The 11,614-nt window shown below is 40.9% G+C and overlaps 1 protein-coding gene across 1 annotated transcript; it reads left to right on the top strand.

The window, feature by feature from the left end:
• Positions 1–2,471: 2,471 nt before the first annotated feature.
• Positions 2,472–11,233, top strand: sdr42e2 (short chain dehydrogenase/reductase family 42E, member 2). The gene is made up of 11 exons (XM_068579339.1): positions 2,472–2,900; positions 4,200–4,295; positions 4,929–4,986; positions 5,106–5,224; positions 5,820–5,895; positions 6,361–6,443; positions 7,526–7,663; positions 7,901–7,966; positions 8,477–8,540; positions 8,660–8,733; positions 10,985–11,233. Exons 1-11 carry the CDS (start codon positions 2,472–2,474, stop codon positions 11,231–11,233), a joined length of 1,452 nt encoding a protein of 483 aa, XP_068435440.1.
• Positions 11,234–11,614: the final 381 nt, after the last annotated feature.

The raw sequence follows: 11,614 nt of genomic DNA, 5'->3' as shown, positions 1-11,614 counted from the left end.
AATAAAACTAAATCTAAATCAAACAGACCTCAACTGCTTTAATAAAGAGGAGCTCAATATGCATGTTTATAACACAATAATCAAGATGACACATAAAAGGTGAACTGCATTTGTGAAACACAAATTTGAAAAGTCTTTTCTGGCTCCACTATTGGGCATCAATCCCTGTTACATCAAGTTTCTTGATGACACCGCATTGCTCACCTTATAAATGTTACCAGAAGTCTAATTTCTTGAATGTACGTAACATTACACAAACGTTTGCAATGTCGAGAGATAGTGGAGTAATGTCTACCTGGCCAGAGAAAGTGAGTGACTCTCTCTGTGCGTGTTGTGAAATCAGCCTCTCTGTGCTTTGTTTTCATGGCATAGCCGGCTGTGCATGCCTGTTAGAATTAAATCAACACATGAAGTATGTTTAAATAAACAAAACAAGGCCTTTTTTTTATCGCAGTTAATCTCAACATTGCTCCAGTCATTTGGCAGCTGCTAAGGATTTTTTTCCTTTCATTTCATTCAGTGCTTTTTACTGTCAGCTCAAGTTTGGTAGTCTGTCTGCTAAATAAAACATGAAGCGTCTATTTCTGTGCTCACCAAACACTCAGGAAGTGACTGCTGCTGTTTACCCGGCCCATTGTCATGTCGCAAATACATTAGTTATAGAGAGCTTTCATTAGTGACCTTGTGTTTTCTTCCACAACAGATTAGTCTAAAAAGAGACATTCCTCTTGGATGCAGTGGTGTTCTGAGGAGAGTGGACATGGATATGCTTTGAATAAGCAGCTCGGCTTGTCATCAAGAAGACAAATATCGGTCTTTCTTATTGTCCCACTCAGATGTTGAGACTTACACTGCAGCCTAGTTAAGCCTTTCTCAGTATATTTTCCCCTCTAACTTACTGTTCTATAATTCCTATTTGAAAAAGAATGAACAGCACCACCTTTTTGAGAAGTCACTGATTGGCGAGACTGGGAAGGAAGGCTTTTTAGTATCAGAACCTCTGTGTGAAGGGACAGTAACCGTTTAATGGTGGAAAGACAAAACGACCACAAAGAGATGCAAAACGACCACAAAGAGATGCATAATGACTACAAAGAGATTCATAATGACCATAAAAAGATGCATAATGACTACAAAGAGATGCATAACTACCACAAATAGTATAAAGCTACAAAGGCATACAGCGGACCAATGGGGGAACTGTGTCCAGGGGCCTGTTGCCTTAACTGTTCATGGTTGTCGAGTATTTGGAATTGCAAAAAGATTATTCATTTTCCTGTTTCATATCAGAATATTTTAATTTGTTCATGTGGCATACATTTATTACATTGACAATCTAATTGTTAATAAAGTAAGCTACAATTTGTTATTGTCCAGAACCACAGCTTTAAATTCACTACATTGGAAACTCTAAAAAAACAAAAAAGGCAGGAGAAGTGGCTTCTTGTCCACTGGATGCTCCTGGAAACGTGATCCTCAGTGCAGCTGGGCTGCGCGCTGCATCCAGACACTGCAGGAGGAGAGTCTTGAGGTAAAGCTGCAGGTGATTGAGAGGCGAGAGACTTGACGCATCTGGAGGCGCCACGAGAGGAAAGAGAAGGTCGACTGGGATGTTTCATGAGCCGACCGCCACAGGTACGGATGTGAGAGGTCGAAAGGACTGTTGCGGTATGTTCATTATTGTGAGTAGTTGGAGTATTTGGAAAGTTTAAAGTGTACACATGATGGTAATCCGATCCACATATCGTTTATTCATCACTGCGTACACTAAATGTTGTATTGGTTGTCATTTTGGAGAAAAATACGGGAGAGGTTTTGTTGTTATGACATGTATGTGCAGTTCAGAAGTTCTAGGATGTGTAGGCTATATACTGTCTTGGAGTACAATGAATGGATACACTGATGAGTGTTGTACATGTGTTTATTTCGTAGTGATGTGTTGTGGAGAATGAGTTTAAGTTGTAAACAAAGTGTCCATCAGGTTCTTATCAGAACGTTTATTGAGTTAATTGTTGGTTTGCACAACCACAAATAGCCAAAAGCCCTGAAAATGTGTGTATGAAATGAAAAGTCAGATTTTATAAAATGCTGTTAATCAATTGTTTGATATACAAATGGAATTCTGGTATTTGGTTCATTTAAACATGTTCTACAGTTTTCTGAATTTTACCCCTCAACAGGCGGTAGGTACGCAGCCATTGTTTAAACCCACAGAACTTAATCTTTACAGGTCCAGTGCGACGGCAGACATAAATCTGTGGGTGGGCATTTGTACAGGCTGATAAAAAAAACATATACAAAAATGAAACTCCACACATAGTAATGTTGTAAGGTAGTTGAATACAGAATAATTTGGATTAAGCACATCATACAGAATTCTCTGGTGGCCAGAGGCTCTAACAGGTCAAACTTTCATGACACCAACACAATGAATTGTAAATATTCTCCCATCTCCACCCATCAGGAGATTCATGGAGCTGTGCGGTCCCAACATGAGTGAGAGTGGAGGATCTCTCTGCCAGGTGAAGCAGCTTCTCTGCCACAGCGCCCCCCTTTGTCGCCTGCATGCTAGCGGGCCCCACATACGCACCCTCTCCCACCAACCGTGGGTCAACCACCCGACCCCGGCCGTCGCCTCCACCCCGACGGTGGCCTTCCGCCACAGGGTGAGCGGAGCCATGGCGGCCGGCTGCGGCAACCCGGAGTGTGCGGTGTCCAGACTGGGAGAGGAGGCAGCACTGCCCCGAGGCGTCTCCACAGGGAAGGTGGTGGTGACGGGAGGAGGGGGATACTTTGGGTTCAGGCTGGGCAGAGAACTGGCCAGTCAGGGGATGTCAGTGGTCCTTCTAGACATGAACAAGCTTCCGTGTGATGCCCCTGATGGAGCCATCTTCTATCAGGTATGGGAAGGAAGAACCTGTTTATTTGTTAAAAATACTTTTACATCTGATGTATATTTCTCTTTTTTTTTTAAATGTTCCCCTGCATTTTACTCAGAACATTTTCTTACAGCCGTTTAGTTTCAGCCAATGATAATACGAGGACAGTGTGATTGTACAGAACACAAAACTAAAAACTCAGATTATTCAGTCAAATAACCGTGTTTTTCGTTTTCGACTTTTGTGGCATTTTGCCCCAAAACAACGTCGCTTCGCTGCTTTTTCTTTGATATGTGCAGCATCCATATTAGGACGTGTGCATACAAGGAGCAGTCAACAATACAATCTCCAATTAAAGACCCAATATACCTGGCAAACGGTTTGATTTATACGAGACTTAAAAGGATTAATAAAGTCTTAAAGCTTTAAAAATCCTCCTGTGAACAACTAACCAGAGTGATGCACAATAGCAGGAATATCAATTACTTTCACCTTTACAAAAAGGTAATTGATTATAAATGCGCGAACCCCAAACTACATATTTATTAGAGTTATTCCGAAGTTTTTTTTCTCTTTATGAAATTACATCTATCTTTTTTTTTCCATAACACATTGACTGCAACCTGTGCAATTGAACAAAACCAAATGTATTCAAATTGGTCTGACATCTTGCAGTAAATAATACTGCATTCCTACTAGGATATTTTACTTGCTATCGTTTGAGTTTACATTCCATAAAACACACAGAATCAGTTTTTCTTACAACCCGCACTGCTCCTACTTGAAAATGGACTCTAGTATTTATTTTCTCGGGCCGGTGTCAGTGTGTCTTGTGGTTAGTCTGGCTGGAAACAGACACAGAGGAGGGATCCGCCTCAGAGCCTGCTGACTGGTTCAGAGAGGCCGGAGACATGATTCAGGTTTCACCTGCAGGCTCACAGCACACTTACCTTAATTACAACTGGGTTTAATGGGATGGAGATTGACTCACACATACCCTGACTCTGAAACTGCAAAGCTTTCAACTACTCAAACTCCTGATGTTGAGAATACACATGAGGCTCTGGAGGGAGAGCCGGTCGTCCACGAGTTGAAGAGTCCTCGGGCAGGACACCGAAAACCAATGGCCAACACGTCTCAATGGAGCCTGCTGCCATTGGTGTGTGTTTGTGTGTGTGTGTGTGTGTGTGTGTGTGTGTGTGTGTGTGTGTGCGTGTGTGCAAATGTGTGAGAGAGAGTGTATGAAAGGGTTGAAACGCTATATAACTAATTGAGATAAGTGTCCTTAAAGTTGGACATTAATGAATTGCTTTCTTACAGAGTGACATCCGGGACTATTCTTCCCTCTATAAAGTGTGCGAAGGGGTCGACTGTATATTTCACACAGCGTCTTCTGGCATGTCCGGACCAGAACAGGTGACGTCTCTTCATGTCTTCTTATGCGTCTTTTTGCCACGTAATCATTTAAACATGAGTCAGTGAAGCAGAGACTGTACAGTGAGGATGTTCACAGAATGATGAAGAGCAAGTGTACCTTTCCATTTTAATTCATTAGAAACTTTTCACTCATAGAGACACATTGATGCAGCCTTGTTTCAGAATCTCGTCATTGATCGTTCTGCTGAATACAACAATTATAAACGTTATTGTTCTCTTTTTACACAGAGAAGATTGCTCCACCAAATTAGCATTGCCTTCCTTTAAGAAAAAAAAAAAAAGCGTTATTTCAAAAACTGGCTAATTTGTTACCTTCAGTGCAACTTGTACGCAGACACTACAGACGTAGATGTGTGTGTTGCGTTAGTCGTGGCTGATGGTCATCGATGAGCAGAGCGGAGATCCTCAGTTTCATCTTCAAACTTACAGTCTTCATTCACCCCAACTGATATTGGATCAAGTGACATCACTTGAGAGAGTGCATGAGAGAGCGAGTGATGTAAGACTAAGTGTGTGCTGAGAGAAGTTCTGATATGATGAAGAGCTGAAAATAAAGGATGTGTTTTCCATATTATTGTGATTATCATCGATATTATTCTCTCTTTCTGCCAGCTGAGGAAAGAGCAGGTGGAGTCAGTCAATGTTGGAGGGACAAATAACGTCATAAACGGTAACGATTCATGTACAAATGATCTCATTAATCATAGTCTGTAAAAAAGTGTATTATTAATTTGCAAACACCAACACCCTGAAGTCTTTGATGTAATGATGTGTGCTGCTCTTGTTCAGTGTGCAAGGAGAGGAGCATCCCCAGGCTGGTGTACACCAGTACAATCAATGTGGTGTTTGCTGGGAAACCCATTGAGGAAGGAGATGAAGCCTCTGTGCCGTTTGTGCCCCCCGACATAGTGAGTAAATAAAAGATGCATTTTGTGGTTGTTTGTGTTTCAAACTAACTATTGCATGGGTGGAATGTGACTAAGTACATTTATTATAAGTGCAATTTTCAGGTACCTCCATAATAATTTGAGTGTTTCCATTTTATGCTATTTCTTCCATTCATGTTATACTTTTTACTTTAATATTTATACTTTGTACTTTTGTCAGATAAACATATTGTAATTTGTAACAACTAATAACTTATGATGTTTTTACTGTAATGGACCTAATAATCATGATGTTTTTACTGTAATGGACCTAATAATCATTTAGCCCCACATTTTCCAACGACAACATCAAAGGGATGTGCACATGAATGCATCACTATGCTATTCCAATAATATAATGGACATTATTCTAAAAGGAGCTCCTCTGCATAATGAGCATTTTTATGCTAATATCAGCTGAACAAATATTTTGAATGCAGGACTTTTACTTTCTGTGTACTTTTTACACTCTGGTACTTTTCTGAGTACTCCGTTCATATTAACTGAAAGGTTTACCAGGATGTGTGAAAGTCCCATACATTTGCCAACATCGTCAATATGTTTCTGTCTGTCGCAGCACATCGACCACTACTCCAGGACCAAAGCGATGGCAGAGCAGATGGTCCTCTCGGCCAACGGATGCTCCCTGAAAGGTGTGAGGCGATCAATCAGAAGCGACAGCTTAATCACAGGCAGCATAGTTCCCGTTTGTAGTGCGGAGAGTCACGTGACTATTTTACAATTTTCTAATACATTTTGATGGGTTTCGAGTTCGTCTGATTCTTTAGATTAACAGGTGTGACGAGTCACATTTCCTCCTTCAATCTAACCACACAATGCTATTAAGCTTCGAGCTACGAGCTGTGTCATTACACATTGCAGGTCAAAGTTCATGTATCTGCTTACGGAGGAGGTGGTTTGTATTTTTTTTTAAAGGGTGTTTATCCAACTAGATTGATTTGATAGTTGCGAGCTACTTTTGAGATGAAGATTTTACATAAAGACTTATACAATACAATGCATTGAAAGAGTAAACCAGTGCTCTCCGATTGTTTCAGCGTGTAACCCTGTGCAAAATAGCAGTTATACGGTGAAGGTTTAATTCCTCTCATGTGAAGGTGGAGGTCTGCTTCAGACCTGCATCCTGCGGCCATGTGGCATCTACGGACCAGAGGAGCGGAGACACCTCCACAGAGTGATGGTGAGAGACCAATGCATTGAGAAAACCTTTTGTCATATGATAAAGATAAAACATCTTGTGTGTCGGCACTGGAAAAATAAACATCTTGCAGTGTGTGAAGCCTCGCATGCAGAATGTGTTTCTGCCAGAAGAGTTTACATTATTGATGAAACTCTCCAGGCGTCCAGTTTCAGAGCAGCCCGCTGAAGGGCAGGACGCTGCTGATGTTTTGGGTTTAATGTCGGCCGAGTGGCCAAGTGTACTTTTTATACCTTTTATTTTGTTGGTTGCCTTCAACCTAATCTACTAGTCAATTGTAATTTGTTATGCTCGACAAGTTTGAGTTCATTATGCTCTTAGAAATAAAGGTGATAAACAAGTATTGGGTTCTCATAGGAGAATCCTTTTTGGTTCCATTGTAGAAGCTTTTATGAAGATTTCTGGTGGGACTATTTCAGGGAGTTTCACCTAGAACCCAGTATCAGGGGTGTTTCCTATACTTCTGTGAAAGATTACACCCAAAAGTCTCTCTGGAGAGCCTATCCAGAACCTCCCACCTTCAAAAGGTGTCAAGAACCCACCCAGAGGGGCTCTATCGAGAACCAATTTTTGTTATCTCGAAGACTGAACAATTATCCTCTGCCAGGAGCCCAAACAACATGCAAAATGACAAAACTCCCTTATCGTCATAATCATTCAAATATATATTATAATAGAACAGTTGAGTTATAAGTGGAAACATCCTTTTGGCTTTCCATCATGTGAATCATTACTACAAAAGTATGTCATCCCTGAACCACTCTATTATGGCAGCCTTTTCCCCCAAAATATTCTGTTTGCCAAACTCTGCCTTGAACACACCAAGGTCATGAACTGCGCTGTCTCTTGGACATGCTTCATTTCTCATTTTTGCATTTCAGAGGTTTACAAAACGCTTTGGCAAAAGTTAAACACGCGTGGCCAGAAAACACAGAAGAGTGAAAGGGAATGACGTTTCACACTCTCTCTCTCTCTCTCTCTCTCTCTCTCTCTCTCTCTCTCTCTCTCTCTCTCTCTCTCTCTCTCTTTCTTTCTCTCTCTCTCTCTCTCTCACTCTCACTCAGGTGAATGTGGAGCGCCGCTTGTTCAGTTTCAGGTTTGGGGACCCCCAGGCCAGGATGAACTGGGTGCATGTAGATAACCTGGTGCTGGCCCACACGCTGGCAGCCGAGGCGCTCACACTGCAGAGGAGCTGTGTTGCTGTGAGTCACCACAAACTGACAATAGATGGACAGACAGACAGACAGACAGACAGACAGACAGACAGACAGACAGACAGACAGACAGACAGACAGACAGACAGACAAACGACCTGATTATTGGTTATATTTAAATAGTTTGAATTTAAATATTTAAAGGATAAGCTGCTACAGATACTGGATGAATGAATGCAGTTTGAATAAATAATTGTTGTCCTATTGTTTTTGGTTCTTTTGCAGAGTGGACAGGCCTATTTCATTAATGATGGAGTTTCCGTCAATCTGTTTGAGTGGTTGACACCTTTGGTGAGTTAAATGATAAGGTGGGTTGATACTCTATGCTTTTGGTTATGTCAACAAATCTCATGAAAATATAAAAAACAACAAATAATAATAAGCCAGAGTTTGATAGATGTATGTGCTGTAAATGTTTGTCTAAAAACGATTAAAAACCCATAAATAAGCTCCTATGTTCTGACATGTTTATGATCATGTTTATAATCACACATTTAACGCCGTCCTGCTGCTTCAAATGTGTTTTGATATTCAGTTTGCTAGAATAGTGCCTCGCTGTTTTAGAAAATTACTGAGCCTAAGGAAAATATTTAGCTTGTGACATATTTTTAAAGATTCCCATTCACAAATATGAATGGGCCTGAAGGAAAATTTGAAAGTTGTTAGTTTGGGTCTTTTCATGGGAATTGTTGACATAACAAATAGACTATCTCCTGCATAAGCCTTTTTTTTCTATTTACAGTTTACATTAAAATGCATTTTGTCTAAAATGCAAACTCATGTGTCATGTCACGATTGCAGTTTGAAAAGCTTGGCTACAGCAGACCGTTGATAAACCTGCCTGTTTCACTCGTCTATTCAGCAGGTAGTTCATCTCCCTTTCTCTTAAATTAGTCCACGTTTTAAATATCCCTTATGTTTCATCGGGCAAATTATTTGGGATGTTACACTAACTGTCTGTTGTATATTTTCTTCTATTTTCAGCCATCCTGGTGGAATATTTGCATTTAATTCTCAGACCTGTGATAGGAGTGCCCCTGCTCTTTACCAGAAGTGAGGTAATTATACTTCTTTCTGCCTCTTCTGTCTATTTTAAAACTTGTATTTGTTCCTCATCGACACTCAACTTCTTCAATAAGTTCTTTTGGCAGTCTGGCTCAAGATGACATGTCTCGATTGGTGAAAGTTACAATACTGTGGAACTGTAAACACGAGCTCGCTGCGCCCTAAAGCATACCCTGCTTTTCCATCTATTTTACGCTGAAAAGGGCTGTAATTGCTGTATTGAAAATTACTTGCAACTAGCATGTGTAGAATGTTTTTTGAGGTAATAAATCAACTTAGAAGTAGGATAATTTTCTCATAGATTTCGATACAGTCTGGCTTTTTTGCACCCAGAGGAGTTGCCACCTGGCTAATAGACATAATGCACGTTTAAGGCACTTCCACGTTGGCTTCACTTTTCAGACCCGGATGTTGGTTGGCGATAGGTTACCAGCTCTCTCATGAGTAGTTTTGTTAAAGGCTCTCCCACAACACTGACGACAGACTTCATTATGGCAAGTATTTTCCTTTCAAGCCCCACTTGCTTTCCCCCTCCCTTATCTGATGCTATCTCTTGTGCATAAATTATGAAAAAACAAAGAGAGCTTTAATTAATTCAAAAATATTGCCAAATAAGATTTCCTAATGTTCTCATAGTCGCTGGAAGCATTGTAGCACTATCTGCTGGTGTGTGCTGCTATTTAAAACAAAAATAATGACATGTATCAGGATGAGGGATGGTTGTAGTAATCCTGCCAGGGGAGACCTTTACAGTGCATCTTGAGGAGCCTCCGTCACGGCCTGTAAGGTCCTCATGAATGTGTGATGAGGCAGAAACCAAAGCTGAGCCTGTGGGCCTGCACCTGGAGCTCAGCCTGTCAGACAGCTGCTGGCCCGGGGATCGATGATTGTCCTGTGAATAAAACATAAACTGCTGAGACTCAGAACAGGAAGTTCAAGATAAAGTCTGCAGGAAGTGACCTTAGTACAGGTGCTGTTGCTATGGTGCGTGGCGTCAGGAGGCCTTTCCACTGGGGTCAAATGATCCTGCCAACTCTCAGGTTATGTGCGAGGGGTGTTTTTTTCCCTCGCCCATAAATTTCAGGCCTGCAAAGATGTCGTTTCAAATGTCAAATCAACTCAGCAGAGAGCTGCATCAAGGTTCAGTAGTCATGAAGCTTAAGTCTGGTGATATTCTATAGTTTACCCATTATCAACAAAGCCAATAAAAAGACCAACACCAACAATGAATTGATTATTCAAACAAGTATTGTCTGTGAGCCAACGTCTGATTTATTTCATTCCCCTGTGCCATAAGGCTTTGTTGTTGTTGACAAGGAGACATGTTTCTTAATAAGGATGAACATAAATAACACTGTAGTTTATTTTGAATTGATCACACATTGCCGTCTTAATACGCAGCTGAAAATAGTCCCCAACAAATGCCTTATTAAACCGGTTAAAGTTATGTTTGCCAAATACTGCAGTGACAAGATGATTTAGTAAATTATTCAGACCCATTTCCAAAAACAATCTATCTATGTGTTACCTGTTTTTAAAGATTTATGTTAATCAAAGGTCTTGGATGAGAGCACCACCTTGCATCATTACTGCATCAGCAACATCTCAAACTACACACTTTGTCCTGAGTTCACTACAGTAATGTCTGTGGCAGTGAATTACTTTTTAATGCTGATTCGTCTCAAGTTATGGAAAATTGAAGCAACAAAAAAGTCACATCTATCAGAGGAAGATAATTCAAGTCAGGTTGATTGTCTGGCCGGATGAGCAGGATTCAGCAGTTTGTGGTTGCAGTGTGTCCAACAATGCTGACATACAGGTAGATCAATACAAACTGGCATGAGTCACACAGAGGAGATCTTTTGAAAGAGATAGGTATTTGCTGATTGAAGCAGTCATATGTAATGTGCCACAAATATCTCTGTGGGAGGATGGCAAACAGGGAAATAGCTTTAAGGAACTCTTCTTGTCTCACTGACGTCTGCTTGAACTCTTCTGTCACTTCACATGCAGACACCTTATCCCTAAGCGGTAAGAAGATGCAGTAACCGGAGGCATCCATCACTCACATGCTATCAGAATGTAAAACAAGGTTTGCCAAATAGAGGTTAACGTGAACCATTAGCCTGACGGTACGCCCTTTACTGTGTTTTTTCCCCCGCCCGGACAGCTTTTGGAGTCTCTATAGAGGATTCTATCCTGATGACACATTTGTACATCTAGCATCAATGTCTTCTACTGCAGGTGAGGAGCATAGCTGTGAGCCACACCTTCAAGATTGACAAGGCCCGTCGAGAGCTAGGTTACAGTCCGAAGTCCTACAGCCTTGTGGACTCTGTGGAGCAGTACCTGAAGTCCAGACAGCCTCGCTCCAAATCGGCTCTTTTCAGCGTCTCCTGGACCTCCCGGCTGCCCCGACACCTCCTCGTCATGCTGCTGCTGGGCCTCAGCCTGCTGCTACTGATGCTGGCCTGCATGGTCTCTCCAAGCTAAACTCTTTTCGCTGTAAAAATACTTGATGGAAAGTGCGGCAATAAACTGTTTCAAGATTGTTTGGCTATTAAATGTTTGATGATGTGTTCTCGCCACATGTTACTTATTTACGAAATCCAGCAAATGAAATAGAAATTCCCCACATAAATCTTCAGAACATCAGGTTATGTAATAATTTCTCCCATCTTTTTGATGTTGGTAGATGTGTCTGATTTTCAAAATCATTAAACCCCCAGGCTGTTGTGTGAATGTTGGGTGAATGTTATTGATTTCTTCATTGATTGTATTTAAAGCATGTTTTCAGGTTCTATAATAATGATTTGTTATTTGTCTTTAGAGTTAGAATTGAATTAGTCATTTTGTACACTCTTAGAAATAAAG

Source organism: Clinocottus analis, unplaced genomic scaffold, assembly GCF_023055335.1.
Source record: "Clinocottus analis isolate CAN_PGR_092001 unplaced genomic scaffold, fCliAna1.0.p SCAF_16, whole genome shotgun sequence".
NCBI classification, from domain to species: domain Eukaryota; kingdom Metazoa; phylum Chordata; class Actinopteri; order Perciformes; family Cottidae; genus Clinocottus; species Clinocottus analis.
Note: the sequence above shows the minus strand (reverse complement) of the source record. Positions and strands in the feature narration are given on the sequence as shown.